The sequence below is a fragment of the Gymnoscopelus microlampas genome (genome assembly GCF_963454915.1).
Source record: "Gymnoscopelus microlampas genome assembly, chromosome: 21".
Taxonomy (NCBI): Eukaryota; Metazoa; Chordata; class Actinopteri; order Myctophiformes; family Myctophidae; genus Gymnoscopelus; species Gymnoscopelus microlampas.
Window position 1 is genome coordinate 3,028,576 of NC_139958.1, and position 17,922 is coordinate 3,046,497.

The 17,922-nt window shown below is 42.6% G+C and overlaps 1 protein-coding gene across 1 annotated transcript in view; it reads right to left on the reverse strand.

Annotated features, from left to right (window-relative positions):
* Nucleotides 1-17,922, reverse strand: part of LOC311037333 (uncharacterized protein) — a gene marked incomplete at both ends in the record, with an annotated part of 559,758 nt that overhangs the window by 526,656 nt on the left and 15,180 nt on the right. Inside the window, 12 exons of the mRNA XM_084046460.1 lie at nt 6,609-6,685; nt 6,825-7,007; nt 7,352-7,489; nt 8,423-8,465; nt 9,649-9,803; nt 10,386-10,517; nt 11,698-11,851; nt 13,180-13,256; nt 13,448-13,630; nt 14,048-14,185; nt 16,698-16,743; nt 17,797-17,879. Coding sequence (XP_083902586.1) covers nt 6,609-6,685; nt 6,825-7,007; nt 7,352-7,489; nt 8,423-8,465; nt 9,649-9,803; nt 10,386-10,517; nt 11,698-11,851; nt 13,180-13,256; nt 13,448-13,630; nt 14,048-14,185; nt 16,698-16,743; nt 17,797-17,879 — 1,409 coding nt within the window. The remainder of the gene's footprint in view (nt 1-6,608; nt 6,686-6,824; nt 7,008-7,351; nt 7,490-8,422; nt 8,466-9,648; nt 9,804-10,385; nt 10,518-11,697; nt 11,852-13,179; nt 13,257-13,447; nt 13,631-14,047; nt 14,186-16,697; nt 16,744-17,796; nt 17,880-17,922) is intronic.

Below are 17,922 nucleotides of genomic sequence, written 5' to 3' on the forward strand. Positions count from 1 at the left end.
TAGATTAACAGACTCCAGCAAGCACAAGCACCCTAAAATTAATAGTCTAAAAGTAGGCAATAACCTCATTGATAATAGTGAGTCTATGGCAAATGTTTTCAACGACTTCTTTATTGAATCTGTACAGGAGTTGTCTAGCAAGTTTAAATATAGGGAGTTATCTTCTGAGGAGCCTGACAATGTCCACTCAGATGATTTCCAAATCAAAGAGGTATCTAGTGATATAGTAAAAAAATACATTGCGAACATGAGTAACTCAAGGTCAAAGGATATCCATAGTCTATACTCTGAATTAATTAAGAAAAATCTGTACTGTTTGCTGGAGCCTATTACATATTTAGTTAATTTATCAATAAAAACAAATGTGTTTCCAGAGAGCTGGAAAACGGCAATAATTGCCCCGATTTTTAAGTCAGGAGACAAGGACATGGCAAGTAACTATAGGCCTATTGCTATTCTGCCTGTTGTCTCAAAGATTTTGGAGAAGGTTGTTGCTTCGCAACTAACAGAATATCTAGAGTCTAACCAACTACTGCATCCACAGCAGTTTGGATTTAGACCTAAATATTCCACAGAGACGGCTAATTGCTATTTGCTTGACAAGGTCAGGGGTCTATTGGTGGAGGGACATGTCGTGGGGACAGTGTTCTTGGACCTGAAAAAGGCCTTTGACACTGTCAACCACAGAGTCCTACTGTCTAAGCTGAAGCACTTCCAAATGTCTGCAGAAGCCTTACAGTGGTTTGAGTCATATCTGGAAGGGAGACAGCAGTGTGTCAGGGTCAATGGGGAGAAATCACGATTGCTTCCTAACAGCATGGGAGTGCCCCAAGGATCGGTACTTGGACCACTGTTGTTTACAATGTACATTAACGACCTTCCAAAAACCTGTCCAGGTGTTAGCTGCCAGATGTACGCAGATGACACTGTCATCTATGTGTCTGCTAAAACAGCCAGCCTGGCAGCTGTGCACCTGACAAAGGAATTGCAGAACATTTCAAAGTGGCTTGAGTTGTCACAATTAACCTTAAATGTCAAAAAAACAGTCTCAATGTGCATCTCAATACGTAACAGGCCTGTTACAGATGCCTTTGAGGTACAAATCCAAAATGAAATTATTACTGAAACGAGTGAAATAAAATATTTGGGAATTATTTTGGATAAACATTTAAAATTTGACAGACAGGTAAAGCATATATGCAAGAAGGTTAAACCGAACTTAAACTGTTTTCGTCATATTAGAAGGGATTTATCATGTAAAACTGCACAGCTGTACATGCATGCTATGATTTTTTCACACCTGTCATACTGCATTACATCATGGTCACAATCTTCTCAAACTGTCTTGAAACCAATAACATCAATATACAAACAGGCTATAAAAGTCATGGATCAGAAACCGATGAGATGGCACCATTGTGGTATTTTAAGAAAACACAACCTTTTTACCTTTGAAAATTTTGTGGCTTTTTGTAATATCAAATTGGTTTTTAAATGTTTACATAATCATGTTTCACCTCTGTTTTCTGGACTGGTTGATAGGCGTCGGAGCTCTGGTAGAGCAACCACACGTGCATCTACTCATGGTGATTGTATTGTACCTAAAAGCAAAAACACCTTCGGGCAGTCTGCCTTCTCAGTAAAGGGGGTAAACCTCTGGAACTCTTTGCCTACGGTTCTAAAGAGTCGGATGGTAATGTGTTTAACAGAGAACTCAAATTATGGTTGAAATCAAATCAAATGTGCTTACACGTATAGTTGCTGACTGGTTATCTGAATGATTATGTCTTCTTTTGTTTGGTTGATGTATCGGGTCTAAATATTGATTTTGATGATGTTAATTATTAGTGCATGTATGTATGTGTGCATGTGTATGTATGTATATATGTATATACATGTACAGATAGATATATATATTATTCTTTTTTGTACTTGATTGGGTTTTAGATTGGTATTACTGTATTTTAGAAAAGCTTCCTGTGGACAGGTGTTGAAAATTAGCACTCGTGCTATATACACTGTAAACAATGCATCTGGTTTTGTCCAATGTAATTGTGATGTCCATATCAAATAAATAAAACATAACATAACATAACATAAAACGCGAGAGCGTATACCCACGACCACGCGCATCGTATCGTAGCGTATACCTTCCGAAAAAAACTAGAACACAACACTGACAGAAAGCATTTACTATGCTCTGTGACACACACACACACACACACACACACACACACACACACACACACACACACACACACACACACACACACACACACACACACACACACACACACACACACACACACACACATTTGAATACTTTTATTTGGATCTACAAAATACAGTAGCATACAAGATCCAAACATTTTTTGAAGAGGGCTTCAAATGAAGGCATGGCCAGCCGCCAGACACTGTATGCAATATATTTAAAACACAGTGGGATAATATGCATGCAGAGCAGTGATTATAATTTAACACCAGGCAACAATATATATCAAAAAATGTTAGTCCACTCAAGGATAGACAAAGCACCGCCTCTTCCAGATAGAGAGGCTGCCGATCACTGCAGAGACTGAGCAGTACTTGGCCAGTCTTTTTGCAGCGACCTTCTGCAGTCCTCCAAGTTGCAGTCCACGTAGCGCGAGTCTGTGGACATGCCCCAGACTTCCGAACACAAGCACAATGAACTGGCAGTTATATCCAAGTGACTTGATACACTCTACCAAAGGCTGATATTTCATGAGTTTGGATGTGAAGCAAATGTCCATATACAGATCAAAAGAACAGCCTATTTCAAAGATGACAACTGATTTACTTGTTTCATTAATGAAAATAATATCTGGAGCATTTGGAATATTGCAGAAAATATTATCATCAGTGGAATTATGTTCAAACCAGTCTGTGTGAGCAGTGCTGTGCAAATACATTTTAGATGTTATGTCCTGTACTTCTCTGATGTCTCTGGAAATTAGATCCACCAGCCGGTCGTGCCTGGCAATATACAGTCCTTTGTAAAAGCTGCAGCCATTGAGGATGTGGGCCATTGTCTCTTTATTGCTTGGGGTAGGATGTGGATGGTGAATGCAGTGTGGTTCATGTTGGGATGGATACCAGGTTGCCAAGTTGTATTTTGTAGGCAGAACTTGTAGGCGGGCCTTGATGGTAAATATGAGAATGTCCTCTCCAATGGTGGTGTTTGAGAGGATGGAGTGTGACAGAGAATGATTTGCAGAGGGTAGATGAGCCAGTTTTCCCTGCAGGCTTAAACTAGTCCAATGCTGGGCACTCTGCGATCTCTTCATTGTCAACATTGAGGCCCTCGCAGTTTTGACGGACAGCTCCTGTTGCGCGCCGTCGTCCAACGCGTAGGTCGCGCGCGCATTGATGAGCGGGTCTGTGATGATGTTGTTGAGCGCAACAGCGGAGCCGTCGCGCGCCGCCCACTTCAGCTGTAATCCAGAGCGCTGGCACAAGTCATTTAGGTCCATCCAGTCGGAACGCACACCGAACCCCGGGGTTCTGATGTCCAATTTTCCATTCTCCTTTATTTTAAAGCAGAGAAATTGCGCGTCATTCTCCTCCGCGGGTGGTATTTTGCGTCGCTGCAGGTTAGTGAGGAGAGACTGTCGGGCCATTTCTCTTACAGTTGTGTCATCGCTGTTGAGCATGTTGAGAAGATGGTGGGTTCTGGTGGCAGTGTAGATCCACTCCATATTCGGGACACCCAGTCCACCTTCCCCGCGGGGCTGGAAGATGATGTCGCGAGTTGAGTGGGTAACACAGCCACTTCCTCACCAGGCTCACCGTTTTGTTGTTCAACTCCGCCAGAGTGTTCTGTGGTATATGAACATTTGCAAACAGATGTTGAATCTTGACGAGTGCCAGTTCTATGATGGCCTGTAATTTCATCAGGATGGGTAGAGGAGATGTATCAATGAGGTCGAGTCTGACAGAGTAGTCGGTAGTCAGCTCTCTGACCTGCTCTTCCCAGTCCCCTGCAACATTGAAGTAATGGCCTAGATATGGGTATGTCTCGTGTCGTGCGTAGACACGGATGGGTTGCTGCTGGATGGTGAAGGAAGGGGGGCGGTCGTTTTTGGCTTTATACCACCTATTCCCACCGCTGCATCTTTCATAGAAAGTGGCGCATTTAGTATGTTTTACCTACAATCTTGACCATTGCATAAACTCCTCGGTGCGGGAGAGCATTGAGTGGATTAGGCTCTCCTCCCTTGATGCGATCATGACGTCATCGGCATACCCCTGCACTGGGTTTGGGGATCTTGTGCCCTCCGGCGCGCACTGGCGCATCCATTTTAACCAGTGGTTGATAGCCAAGATGAAGTTGACGGCACTCCAGGGGCACCCGGTTTTAATACCAATATCTAGTGAGATGGGATCTGTTAAAGTATTCCCAAAGATAAATAATAATAATAATAAAATATTTTCAGATCTGTGGCCAAATATATATTACTTTGAGGGTCCTTGACTTGAAAATGTTATAATAAGACACACTTCAAAAGTAGTATATTAATGCATTCACTGCCACTGCCGTAATTTACGTAATTATTCCCGTTTACCAATACTGCCACTGGCGTAAAAAATGTTTTTTTTTTTTTTTTAAATTTGACCCAAAACCAAGGAGATATGATTTTTTCGAAGATTTAGACTCCCATCCACTGCCTTGTTAACTTAAAACTTAAAAATGCTGTATCTCGACTCCTAAGTACTTTTTTTTTTTCAATGAAAAATCTCTGGCAGTGGGCAAACGCGGCCAGCAATAATTGTGGCAGTGAATGAGTTAATGCTTTAGACTAAAAACTATTTAAAATCAAGGCAACACAGGTTCTGGGTGCCGTGTCAGCAACACAAAGATTAAATATAGCTGCAAGCAGCAATAATACGGGGCCAGTGAATGAAGAATAGAGAGAGAAAGAGAGAGAGAGAGAGAGAGAGAGAGAGAGAGAGAGAAAGCGAGAGAGAGAGAGAGAGAGAGAGAGAGAGAGAGAGAGAGAGAGAGAGACACACACATGGAAACGGAATAGATTGAGGAGAGAGAGACATGGAAACGGAATAGATTGAAGAGAGAGAGACATAGAAACAGAATGAATTGTTTGGACATCTCAACCTATTACCATTAACAGGAATCAAACTCTCAACATTCGGACTCACAGGCTGCAACACTATATGTTGTCTGTTGAAAATCATAAACTCGTGCCTTCTGTCATGAACCAAGCCCCTGTTTCACTAACACTAAGATCACTCGTTCACAAACCATTTACAAATAGATAGATTGTATGTCTCCTCGGAACCGAAACCACTGAAAGCAGCCGATCTACAAGCTCACAAAGCGTTGCGTTGTGAGATTGTAGATCAGCTATTTTCACAATGAAGTATGTACATTGAAAAAACATGCTCTCAAATAAGCATTTCAGGTTATCTTTAACAATTGCATATGCATTAATTGATGTAGTCGTGTTTTGTGCGATGCCTGAGGTGAGGTTTGAACCAGTGACCTTGTGGTTGCGAGGCAGATACTGTAGAGAGAAGCCATTGGACTAACAGACAGTAACATGTGAAAAAGGAGGTCACACAGATGACACAATTTCACGCAAATTGCTCAGAAATCCTGGGTTTAAGTGTTTTTCAAACTGCTCAAAATTGCGGACAATCTAAGGGTAGAGTTTACTGGTCAAAGTGATAGATGTGTTCCTCATGAGTCAAGGCACATGTGTAAATAACTTTCACGCGGCAAAAGTCTCAAACTACTGAGAGTCCTATCTGAATACATTTACATTAATTCTGTCAGGCTAATCTTCAATCAACTTTATGGTATGTGTACAACACATATAGCAGGTTTACAGTGAAGAAGTGGATGTTAAATTAATTTGCAATTTTGCAAGTTCCATCATGTTGTGTTGTTTTCAAAAAGGGAGAAGGGAGAGGGATAGCAAGGATAACAATCAAAACAACTAATCAATCTAAGATATTAACATATATGCACATTGCAATTAACCAGCAGGTAAGGTGCAAAAGTGGTAACACATCAGATCCATATAGCAGCAGACATGTAAATGAATATATTAAATAAAGCAACATTGCTTTATTATACTTGGGCTTTATGCATCATCCTGCTACACACTAGTGGCTCCCGATTCACCATTTAGACAAAATACTCTTGTTCAAACTCCAGCCTGTGGGCTCTTTAAGCAATTAAGGCCAGCATTGAATACATTAATCCACGCAAACTTGAGCGTTCTTGCCTGCAAACAAACTAAACAGACCACTGAATTCAAGGTATGTGAAGTGAATATTGAAATACATCCCATAATAGAGAAAACATAAACTAGCAGGGAATAAATCTCTGTGCTTTTATTTACTTTGTGTATTTGGGAGGGACAGCACATATTCACCAAAACTACAATCAGTAGAGTTGAGCATGCAATTCCTGATAAAAGGACCTGGTGGTCGATTGTTGCCTTTTTAAGTCAAGGAACAATGCAACATCACAAGGATTTCTCTCTGCCGCCCCAAAACACACAGCAACCATCAGAGGCAAAACAGATATAGGTAATATGGCGGATGTGTGACTGCCAGAAGCTCACCTGGGCAGAGAAGTTGATGAGTTTGGGGAGTTTGGTGTGTTTGCCCTCATCACTCTTTAGGAAGTCCAGTAAACTACCTGTAAACAAATTACACCCATCAAGTACAGCTAACACACACACACACACACACACACACACACACACACACACACACACACACACACACACACACACACACACACACACACACACACACACACACACACACACACACACCTTTCTCCATGTACTCTGTGATGATGTAGAAGGGCTCCTCCTTGGTGACCACACCATGCAGGCTGACCAGCTTGTCGTGCTGCAGGGTCTTCATCAGGTTGACCTCAGACAGGAAGTCCTCCACTGACATCATGTCAGGTTTCCTGGTCTTCACAGCCACCTTGGTGTGCTTATTGTACGTGGCTGAGAATGGGAACATTTACCATGTCACACAGCGGCCATTTTGACCTTACGTTATACTCAGGGTTAAACCATATTTACTCTATGGTGATTCTGCACACGTTCCAGCTCCCATTCATATGATTGTATTTGATACAGTGATGTTTTGAACACTACAGGTCTTCATCAGACTTCCACCAATGCAGTTTAACACACGTTTAAACTGTGGGACTGAAGTTTGACTGACTTGTCCCTCCCCAACAATGATTATGTTTCACAATGCAAAGATTTGATTTCCTTTACATGTGCCAATATTAATTTGATTGTAAAGAACCTTATTTTATGAGTGCAAAATACATTTGACTCACCCATCCAGACTTCTCCAAACTCCCCATTACACAACCTCTTGTCCAGTTTCAGTGACTCTCTTGGGACCTCCCAGGGTTTCTGGGACTTGGTGCTGAGGCAGGGGCTTGTCAGGGTCTGGCAGAGACCACCTGACTGCTCTGGAGTAATCAAACAAACAAATAACATGTTAAACTAGAAAAAGAGCTCCTCGTAGCACATGTCTCCGCCAGGTCAGGTAGGCTATTGTGGCCTCCTGGTGGCGCTATAATAGGCCAACGTGAAAAGGGTGCCATTTCTTCTTAGGCCTTGCAGTAATTGCATAATTGCATAATTGCAGTCTATGGTTATATGGGCTGTGGTAATATTTTGAAAAATAATAGTTTGCAGCAACGTATTGAAAAGAAAAAGAACTACAGTGTATAAAGTAGTTCATTTTTGGAACCATGAACTTTAGTTCAAAATGTTGAATTATGAACTATGAACTGAACTAGTTTCTTTGAAAATTTGTAAACTGAACTTTGAACTAGTTTATGTAGAAAGTGAACACTGCCTACACTGCCAGTCAGTCTGTCTCTCCTGTTCAGCCCAGTTTAGTGTAGACCTGTTCTGTCCAGTGGCCCAGTCCTGCTCTGATCTCCTGAGGTCTTCCTCCTCTGTGTGTCTTGTGGGAGATCTGGGACCTGTCCTTTTTTTCCTGATTCCTTTCCATCTCTGTTAATTCACCACAGCCTATCCTGTGTTCATTGTCCATCATGTTCACTTGTGTCTAGTTGGTGTCATTCGGTGTACTGCACTGTTCTCTTTGTTCATTAACAGTTTGTTTTGGCTCTATAGCCTTCTGTTGAGTATTCCTTAGATTCCGTATTGCTACATCTGGTGGTTTTGATCTTGTGCCTGTATTTGGATTTTGGATTTTGCCGGCCCCTTAATGGAATGTTTGCTGATCAGATGTGTTCTGTCTCCGATCTTTAAACATTTGGTTCCACATCTCCTGGCTCACAGCTGACAGGTTCCCTCGCTCCAGAAGAGTCCTTTAAAGTGTATTAAATGTATATTAATGAAGCCCAGGCCTGTCAGCTGGTACATCTCACCTGTCTCGTCTGCTGTGGTGTCTCTGGTCTCTTCATCTTCTCCCTGCAGCCACAAGTCAGACATTATTAATCATTGTCCTCCCAGTATATACTTTGATGCGTTGTTAAAATGTCAACATTTAGCAGTTGCACAATATGCTCTGAAAGTACATTTGGACAAAAAGTAACACCTCCAACCAAACTTAAGAATGACAATTCCAGACATGAAATGTAATAGTTTAAATATGAACGCTAGACCCTAACGAGAACAACAGACACATGTCTAAGTGCAGTGTATGGCTCACAGCCCCTGTCTAGTCATGTCTCATATACATCTCCCTGTGATATGCAGAAATAAATAGTAGAGAGAGAGAGAGAGAGAGAGAGAGAGAGAGAGAGAGAGAGAGAGAGAGAGAGAGAGAGAGAGGTGTGTGTGTTTGTGTGTGTGTGTGTGTGTGTGTGTGTGTGTGTGTGTGTGTGTGTGTGTGTGTGTGTGTGTGTGTGTGTGTGTGTGTGTGTGTGTGTGTGTGTGTTGTGTGTGTGTGTGTGTGTGTGTGTGTGTCCTATATGTTCGGTAGGGATGTTCGATATTATCGGCCTCCCGATATTATCGGCCGATATTAGCATAAAAATCGATATCGGAAAATATCGGTATCGTTTTTTGAAGAAAAAAAAAATATTTTTATTTTTTATTTTTTTTAATAATTTACAGGAGTTCTTACTGTATGGTGTGTGTGATATGAAATTTGAGCTTACCCTAATCCAGTGGCGTAGCTGAGGGGTAGCAAGTGATGCGGTGCGGGGGGGCCACCAGCAGGGGGGGCCCCGCCTGCGCTGATACAAATATTTTATTTTACAGCAAACCGGAAAAATGTTGATTTATATTGGTCAAACAGAACCGAATTAGACCCGAATTAGACCCGAATTAGACCCGAATTAGACCGAGTTAGACCCGAATTAGACCCGAAAAAATTCACGCCCGTGCGCGTAGCGCGCGTGCACGTTCGCGGGGAGGCCCCGCGATTCTGCGCTACGCCACTGCCCTAATCACAGTAATCCCTGCATATATCGGTATCGGTTGATTTCGGTATCGGTAATTAAGAGTTTGACAATATCGGTATATCGGTTATCGGTAAAAAAGCCAATATCGGACAACCCTAATGTTCGGTACACATTTTTATGAATTACACGTGACAGTTCTGCACAGTGTTGCTGTCACTAAATCTTCTAGAATGGTAGAAACCTACCAGAATATTCTGCAGATGTTTAAAGGTGGGCCGGTCCTCTGGTTTGTCCTTCCAGCATTCCAGCATGATGTTGTAGATCTCCAGAGGACATCTCTGCAGCAACTCCATGCGGTAGCCTTCCTTCACTGCACTCACCACTTCTTTATTGGTCATCCCTGGTGAGAGGAACACATAAAGGCAGGTTAAGTGATTTAAAAAAATAAAATAAAATTAGGGTTAGCATTGCTACAGAGCGTTTGTTGGGTCACAGGGTCTCTCCAGCTCTTTAGTAAACAGAATATAAATACATTTTCAGGTAGGTGACAACATTAAGCCAATCAGGAGAGAGTACTGAAAATGCATGTTCTGTTTAATAAAGAGCTGGAGAGACATGGGAGACTCCTTTTACTGAACAAACAGTCTATAGCAATGTGGTGGATTTCTGTACAATGGAACGAGCCTGGATGAACAGGAGGCAGAGTGAGGGTGACATGTGACACAGCAACACATGTGGAATCAAAAGCAGGACATAGAGCTCTTAAAAAAGAAAAATAAAGACAATTTTATTTATATATTTTACCATTTAATAAACAATGTTTGAAATGGAACCTGACACAGTGAAAAACATAGCAACATTATGTACATATTGACCATGTCACTGATTTTTAAATGTAATCTTTCTGTGATAAGTTCACTATCATGAGCTCAATAATGTTTCAGCTTTGTGCTGATGAGATATTGTAGTGAGTGTTTCTGACCTGGGTATGGCTCACATCCACAGCTGATGATCTCAGTCAGCAGGATGCCAAAGGACCACACATCAGATTTAATGCTGAAGGAGCTGTACATGCAGGCCTCGGGTGCTGTCCACTTGACGGGAAACTTCTCTCCTGTTCATGCAGAGGAAATGGGTCACATCAATAACAATATTGCATGTAAAAATATTGCCTCACAGTATCAATACATCATATCTGATATCACAGGTGGTGGTGGTAACATTCAATCTGAAACCACAAACTGCTTAATTAGGAAACACACCATGGATGAGATTCTGGATGAGAAAAGATTCAAGAATAAATTCAACTTATAATTCCATTGCAGTCCCAAATCATACTCGTTTCGAGTGATCGCCAATGATGATGATGATGATGGTGTGTGTGATTGAGTCTTTGTGTGTGTGTGTGTGTGTGTGTGTGTGTGTGTGTGTGTGTGTGTGTGCGCGTGCGTGCGTGCGTGTGTGCGTGCGTGCGTGCGTGCGTGCGTGCGTGCGAATACCACCACTATTGAAGCTAAGTTCTGACGCCCCCAATTCTGTGTCTTTCTTGATCTTAGAGCCATAAGCTGTACATTTTATTACAGTCTATTCAGCTGTAGCAGAATCACACACACACACACACACACACACACACACACACACACACGCACACGCACACGCACACGCACACGCACACGCACACACACACACACACACACACACACACACACACACACAGAAGGGCTTTAAATTTCAATAATGACCACGTCCTCATACATTATCCCGCTTATTACACGGCTACTGAATAAATAAATAAATACATTGACACAAAACTAACAACAAAACAAAGTATTTCCTTGCTTACGGCAATGAAAGTATTCCATAAGTATTGGGCTGGGCGGAAGTTCTTTGATTAGACAGCGGTCATTATCATCGGTCATTATCAAGAAATAAAGACAGATGATTAACCAATCAGAAGGAAGCATTCAACCAAGCCGTGTAATAAAGAGGTATAAACCCTTTTGCTGTGTTCATATGCTGTATATTATTAGTTTCCCTTACAATGCAGTCATTGCTGCATGCATGACATCTAAAGAGGTTTTGTTAGCCTAGCTGTCTCCTCCATTACCAGAACGTAAAAACACCATGGAGGAATAGGTTTACACACAACCTATGCAGGGGGAGATTCTATGTAGGTTTTCTGCCACTACACAGATAAGCATGAGGACAGAATACTAGGCATTGTTAGAAAGTTGCTGTAAAAGCTGTAGAAATACCTGAAAGCCCAGTGTGGGTCAATAGTGATATAGTCTCACCTTCCTCGGCTATGTACTCATTGTCCTCAATGATTCTGGCACGGTAAAAGCCAGAGATTTTGCAGACTAAAGTATTGCTGACCAGAATATTTGCAGCTCTCAGGTCTCTGTGGATACAGTTTATCTGCTCCATGTAGGCCATACCCTCAGCAATCTATAGGAGAAAACAGCCAGAAATAGAACAGTCAATCAAAATAGATGGCTGTCTGTGGACTATTATCTCAACAATTAATCAAATTAAGTCATAATCAGAAACACTTTATATACAGGATGAGTTTAATACAAGGAATATTTTTAGACAACCCAAAAAAAGACCAGGGATGCACGAATACCAACAAAATAGATTAGATTTTGTGATGGTAAATTGACCACAACTGATCAAGCTTTTGTTTTTTTTGTGTGTCATCCATTTGTTGTGTTTTTATCTCATGCTGCATGTTTATACCTTTAAAAAGTGTCAATATTTCCTATCAATCAAACATCTAGGACACCCTACACACACATTGGACAAAGCAGAATACATTCAGACTCATTTAGGAAGGATTATTTACTATGCTGGGTGGTGTGTGTGTGTGTGTGTGTGTGTGTGTGTGTGTGTGTGTGTGTGTGTGTGTGTGTGTGTGTGTGTGTGTGTGTGTGTGTGTGTGCGTGCGTGCGTGCGTGTTGTAGAGGAGGAATCTGCAGGACCGTGTCACCGATGCGATGTTTGCCGAGAACGACAGTTGGTCGTCCAAGGTCACACCCAGATTCGACATCCACTCCGAGATGTCAGCCAGACAAGCAGCAATGTGTGCCTCCACTTGTGTGTCAGAGGGGGGGAATGACAGGATCAGCTGGGTGTCATCAGCATAGCAGTGGTAGGAAAAGTCATGGGAGTGGATGACAGCACCAAGAGATGTAGTGTAGAGAGAGAAAAGATGAGGACCCACTTTGAACCCAGACTGGTGGGAGTCCAGGAGGTTGTTCTGTCACTGACTAAATGTGTGTTTGTTGGAGCACCCAGATGAAGCCGAGACTGTGGAGGATTAGAACAACTTTGCCAACCAGACACCCCTGTATCTGAATAAATGTACATTCATTCTGTAATCCACGCATACTTGAGCGTTCTTGCCCGCCCAAAAAAGAAAACAGACTACTGAATTTGAGGTCTCTGAAGTGAATATTGAAATTCATCCCATAACAGTGACAACATGCATGCACTAGCAGGGAACCAAATCTCTGTGCTTTTATTTACTTTAGGAGGGAGGGACAGCACATATTCACGAACACGGCCAAACAAAACTACAATCAGTAGAGTTGGGCATGCAATTCCTGATAAAAGGACCTGGTGGTTGATTGTGTCAAAAGCCTTTTAAAGTCAAAGAACAATGCAACAACACAAGGATTTCTGTCTGCCGCCCCAAAACATACAGCAACCATCAGAGGCAACACTGAACAGATATAGGACATCTTTTAGAGGATGTGTGACTGGCAGAAGCTCACCTGGGCAGAGAAGTTGATGAGCTTGAGGAGTTCAGTGTGTTTGCCCTCATCACTCTTTAGGAAGTCCAGTAAACTACCTGTAAACAAATTACATTTGCAATCAGTACCGATCTTTCTTTGCATGAGTTTTATGTAGTGCCTGTATACCAGAAATGTACACACACACGCGCACGCACGCACGCACACACACACACACACACACACACACACACACACACACACACACACACACACACACACACACACACACACACATACACACGCAGACCTTTCTCCATGTACTCTGTGATGATGTAGAGGGGCTCCTCCTTGGTGATCGCACCATGCAGGCTGACCAGCTTGTCGTGCAGCAGGGTCTTCATCAGGTTGACCTGAGACAGGAAGTCCTCCACTGACATCCTGTCAGGTCTCCTGGTCTTCACAGTCACCTTGGTGTGCTTATTGTACGTGGCTGAGAATGGGAACATTTACCATGTCACACAGCGCCCATGACCTTATGTTATACTCAGGGTTAAACCATATTTACTCTATGGTGATTCTGCACACGTTCCAGCTCCCATTCATATGATTGTATTTGATACAGTGATGTTTTGAACACTACAGGTCTTCATCAGACTTCCACCAATGCAGTTTAACACACGTTTAAACTGTGGGACTGAAGTTTGACTGACTTGTCCCTCCCCAACAATGATTACGTCTCACAATGCAAAGTGCAAAGCAGGCAGGAGGGTAATGTGCATATCTTTATACTTTAGTTATATGACATGAAGATGAATAATGATGTATTTGATTTCCTTTTCTACATGTGCCAATATTAATTTGATTGTAAAGAACCTTATTCTGTGAGTGCAAAATACATTTGACTCACCCATCCAGACTTCTCCAAACTCCCCATTATACAACCACTTGTCCAGTTTCAGTGACTCTCTCGGGACCTCCCAGGGTTTCTGGGGCTTGGTGCTGAGGCAGGGGCTTGTCAGGGTCTGGCAGAGACCATCTGACTGCTCTGGAGTAATCAAACAAACAAATAACATGTTAAAATACTGTAAATGGAACCGGGAAGTCCTACAATAACTATTACCATCATGTTTATGATAGTAATATCATACTTAAATACTATACATATTATACCTAAATGTGAGAAGTTCATCTCCCTTAGAGATAGGGTGAGAAGTTTGGTCATCCGAGAGAGACTCAGAGTAGAGCAGCTGCTCCTCCACTTGGAAAGGAGCCAGCTTAAGTGGTTCGGGCATCTATTACGGATGCCTACCGAGCGTCTCCCTAGGGAGGTCCTCGCTGCACGTCCCACTGGGAGGAGACCCCGGGGCAGACCAAGGACCAGATGGGGGGATTACATCTCCACACGCCTCAGGATCCCCCAGGATGAAGTGCATAATGTTGGTCAGGAGAGGAAAGTCTGGAGCTCTCTGTTAGAACTGTTGCCCCCACTACTCGACTCCGGATAAGCGGTTGGAGATGGATGAATGGATCTGGAGTTTTCCATCAACTTTTTGTGGAGTGCGTGTCTTTTTTCCCTTTTTTATTAGTCTCTAAGGAGTTTTCCTTAAACGTTTTGAGTCTGAGTCTTTTTTACACCCTTTTCCTTTATGTTTTGACACTACCACACCTACAATTAACCCTAACCTAAGGGGTAACCGTCTTCCATGCCGACATCTCGCCACTCCGACTAGTGGCTTCCGCGTGCGGTTAGGGTTAGGGTGAGGGTTAGGTATAGGGTTCGTTAACGTCGGAAAGGCGACATGTCGGAAAGCCGCCATGTAACCGAACTAAGGATAGAGAAGATTGTAACAGTTTAGCCTGGACTAAGATCTACAGAGATAGAGATGGGCAGTGTTTTGGGTATGTATTTGAAATACATATTTTAAATCCCTTGTGTCAAGATACTTTCAGATCTAGTATTTCCTGTATTTTAAATACCTAAAATAAGGAATTTTGATTGTATGACCTACGGTTCAAGAGTTACAGGCCAAAACGTGAATCTGCCTGTTATAGCTCCAAAATGAGGCCAATTAGAAAATGTAGGGTGGCATTTCTTCCTTGGCCTAGTGGCCTACAAAGTTTCACGGCAATCGGACGCTGTGTTAAAAAAAATCTGACAGATCTTTCTTTATCACATGACTATAGAGATCACACGATTTGCGTGATATTTGGAGAAAATATGTAGGAGTAATGTAAAAAAAACATGATTTGCAAAAATCTGCCTCCTGGTGGCGCTATAACAGGCGAAAAACTGCGGCAGAGGTTTTGCACTGGCCTCCAGGGAGTGTGCATGCACAGTTTTCACATGTCACTGTGGTGTATTTGTATGTGGGACTGTTATGACCCTAACTAGGGTCATAACAGGTGTGTTTGTGAGTGAGTGGTGAGGAGTGAGTGATTTGAGTACCAGCTGAATGGTGTGAGTGGTGGCTGAGTGTGATTGGCTAACTACCAGGTGGAACTAGCTGGTGATTGGCTCCTGTGGACTATAAAGATGGCTGTGTCCAGTGTGATCTAATATGTGACGACACTAGCGTTGCATGACTCCCATTTTAAGAATTAGAAGTTCGGCCCGCTGTGCGGGCCTCACATCTAGCGTGACGTACCACCACCTTTTAGCGTAGAACGGCCAGATACACCCGCTCCAAGGAAACGATGTACGCTCATCGCTGTAATATAAGGGGAGCGTGCATTCCATAGCCTGTCTCTCTCCCACCCTCTCTCTCTGTCTCCCTCCCTCCCGCCGTGTTCTCCGTGACATGATGATTAGTTTGTGTCAGAAAATAGTGCTTCTAACGTGACGTACCGCCCACTTCGTAGTGCAGATCTGCCAAATACACCCTCTCCAAGGAAACGATGTACACGCTCATCGCTGTAATATTAGGGGAGCGTGTATTCCATAGCCTGTCTCTCTCCCTCCCCTCCCGCCGTGTTCTCCGTGATGGCCAAGTAGACGATGTTCACGCTCATCAATCTAATATTAGGGGACCGTGCATTCCTCTCTCTCTGTGTCCCTCCCTCTCTCTCTCTGTCTCCCTCCCTCCCTCCCTCCCTACCGCCGTGTTTGGTTTCTCCGTGACATGATGATTAGTTTGTGTAAGAAAATAGTGCTTCTCAAGTCAACGTGTTGTTCGTAGCATGAGTTGTAGTGAACACAACAGTGGAGAAACTATAGCCCATAGTAGCCCGCTTTAAGGCGAGATCCAAGAGTGTCATAACTTTCTCTCTCTATGGGTCTGGTTGTGTCCAGTTCCACAGACGTCTTCCTCCTAGTCAGCCTCAAAACAACACCAGTCCTCTGTGTTTGTGAGTGGTTTTAGATTTGTTTACAGCCTTTGGTATTGTAGGGGTGGGTGGCCTTTCTTTTGTTCCGTTATCCATTTGCTTATGTGTTAAGTTAGGTAAGAACTATGTATTTCTTGTTTGAAATAGTTTGGTACAGGTAAGCATAGGATTTTGTTTTGAGTATGATTTTATGCCAACAACCTACTCACTAGCATTGAACAGAAAAAACTCACCGTTATCTGCATCCATGTTTTCTGAAGTCAAGTCGCCATCAGTATCCTGTTGGACACATTCATGTTATTTCTTGTTTTTATTCAGATCGTACATAATATGCATCATGAGTATAAACATATGACCACACTCCCTCCCTCCAACCCCCTCACAATCGCTCCGTACACATACACACAAGCACAAAGACTATTTATATAAATAACAAAAAGATGAAGCTTGCACAAAAACGCCATCAATATTGGAATCTTTACCCACTTTCTTTTTTCACACTTGTAAACCTGTGATGTGACAATAAAGTTGATTCTGATACACTCATTAAATATACTAATATGAGTCTGGAAAGACACAAACACAACTTCAGAAATATACAGTAGATTTGCTTTGATTGATTGAATACTGAATTTAAGAGTGTACAGTTCAAAATACAAAGTCAACCAAATAGGGTTGAAAAACCCCAATAAGCCCCTGGCTTCAATTGGGGTCCTCACGTACTCATAGAGACATTAAATGACAGACAGCTATACATTACTATGCAGAACATCATATAAACAGTTTAAAGGTAAGACAAATAAAATAATATGTACAGTATACAGTTTGAGGGGGGGGGGGGGGGTTCTAGGTTATGACTTTGACAGGGGCCAGTTTAGAATTGCAGCCTCCTGAAGGTATTCTTTTAGGGCAGTTTTGAAAGAGAGTAGGGTTTTACACTCCTTCACTACAATTGGTAGGGTTTGGTCAAACTAAGAATCACTAGACCATACCCGTAGGGGGATATGAGCGCCCAAGCTCCGGTGAAGGGCGCAGGCGAAAGTACAGACCTTGCTGCTTGTTTCTCGCACGAAACATGGCAACGTCATCTCCCATTGTTTGACACATAATGCACACAGTTTAGCGCGAGCCGTCGCACACACACACACACACACACACACACACACACACACACAGAATGGGTGTTTGGATTGGATGCGACGCATGCGCAGTTTGATCGGGCACAGACCAAGACACCACCCAAGACACGACGACCCAAGACAAGACAGACAGAGGTTAGTCAAATTATAGGAGGATGAGTACACAGCTAGGAAAATGTGTTAAAGTACCTACCAGCTGTTTCAACATTTCACAGACAGCAGTATCGATTCCCTCCTCATGTATTGAAAAAACACGACTTGTCACTTCAACACATTCTGAAATGAAAACAACCATGAAATGATCAAATCAAAATCAGGG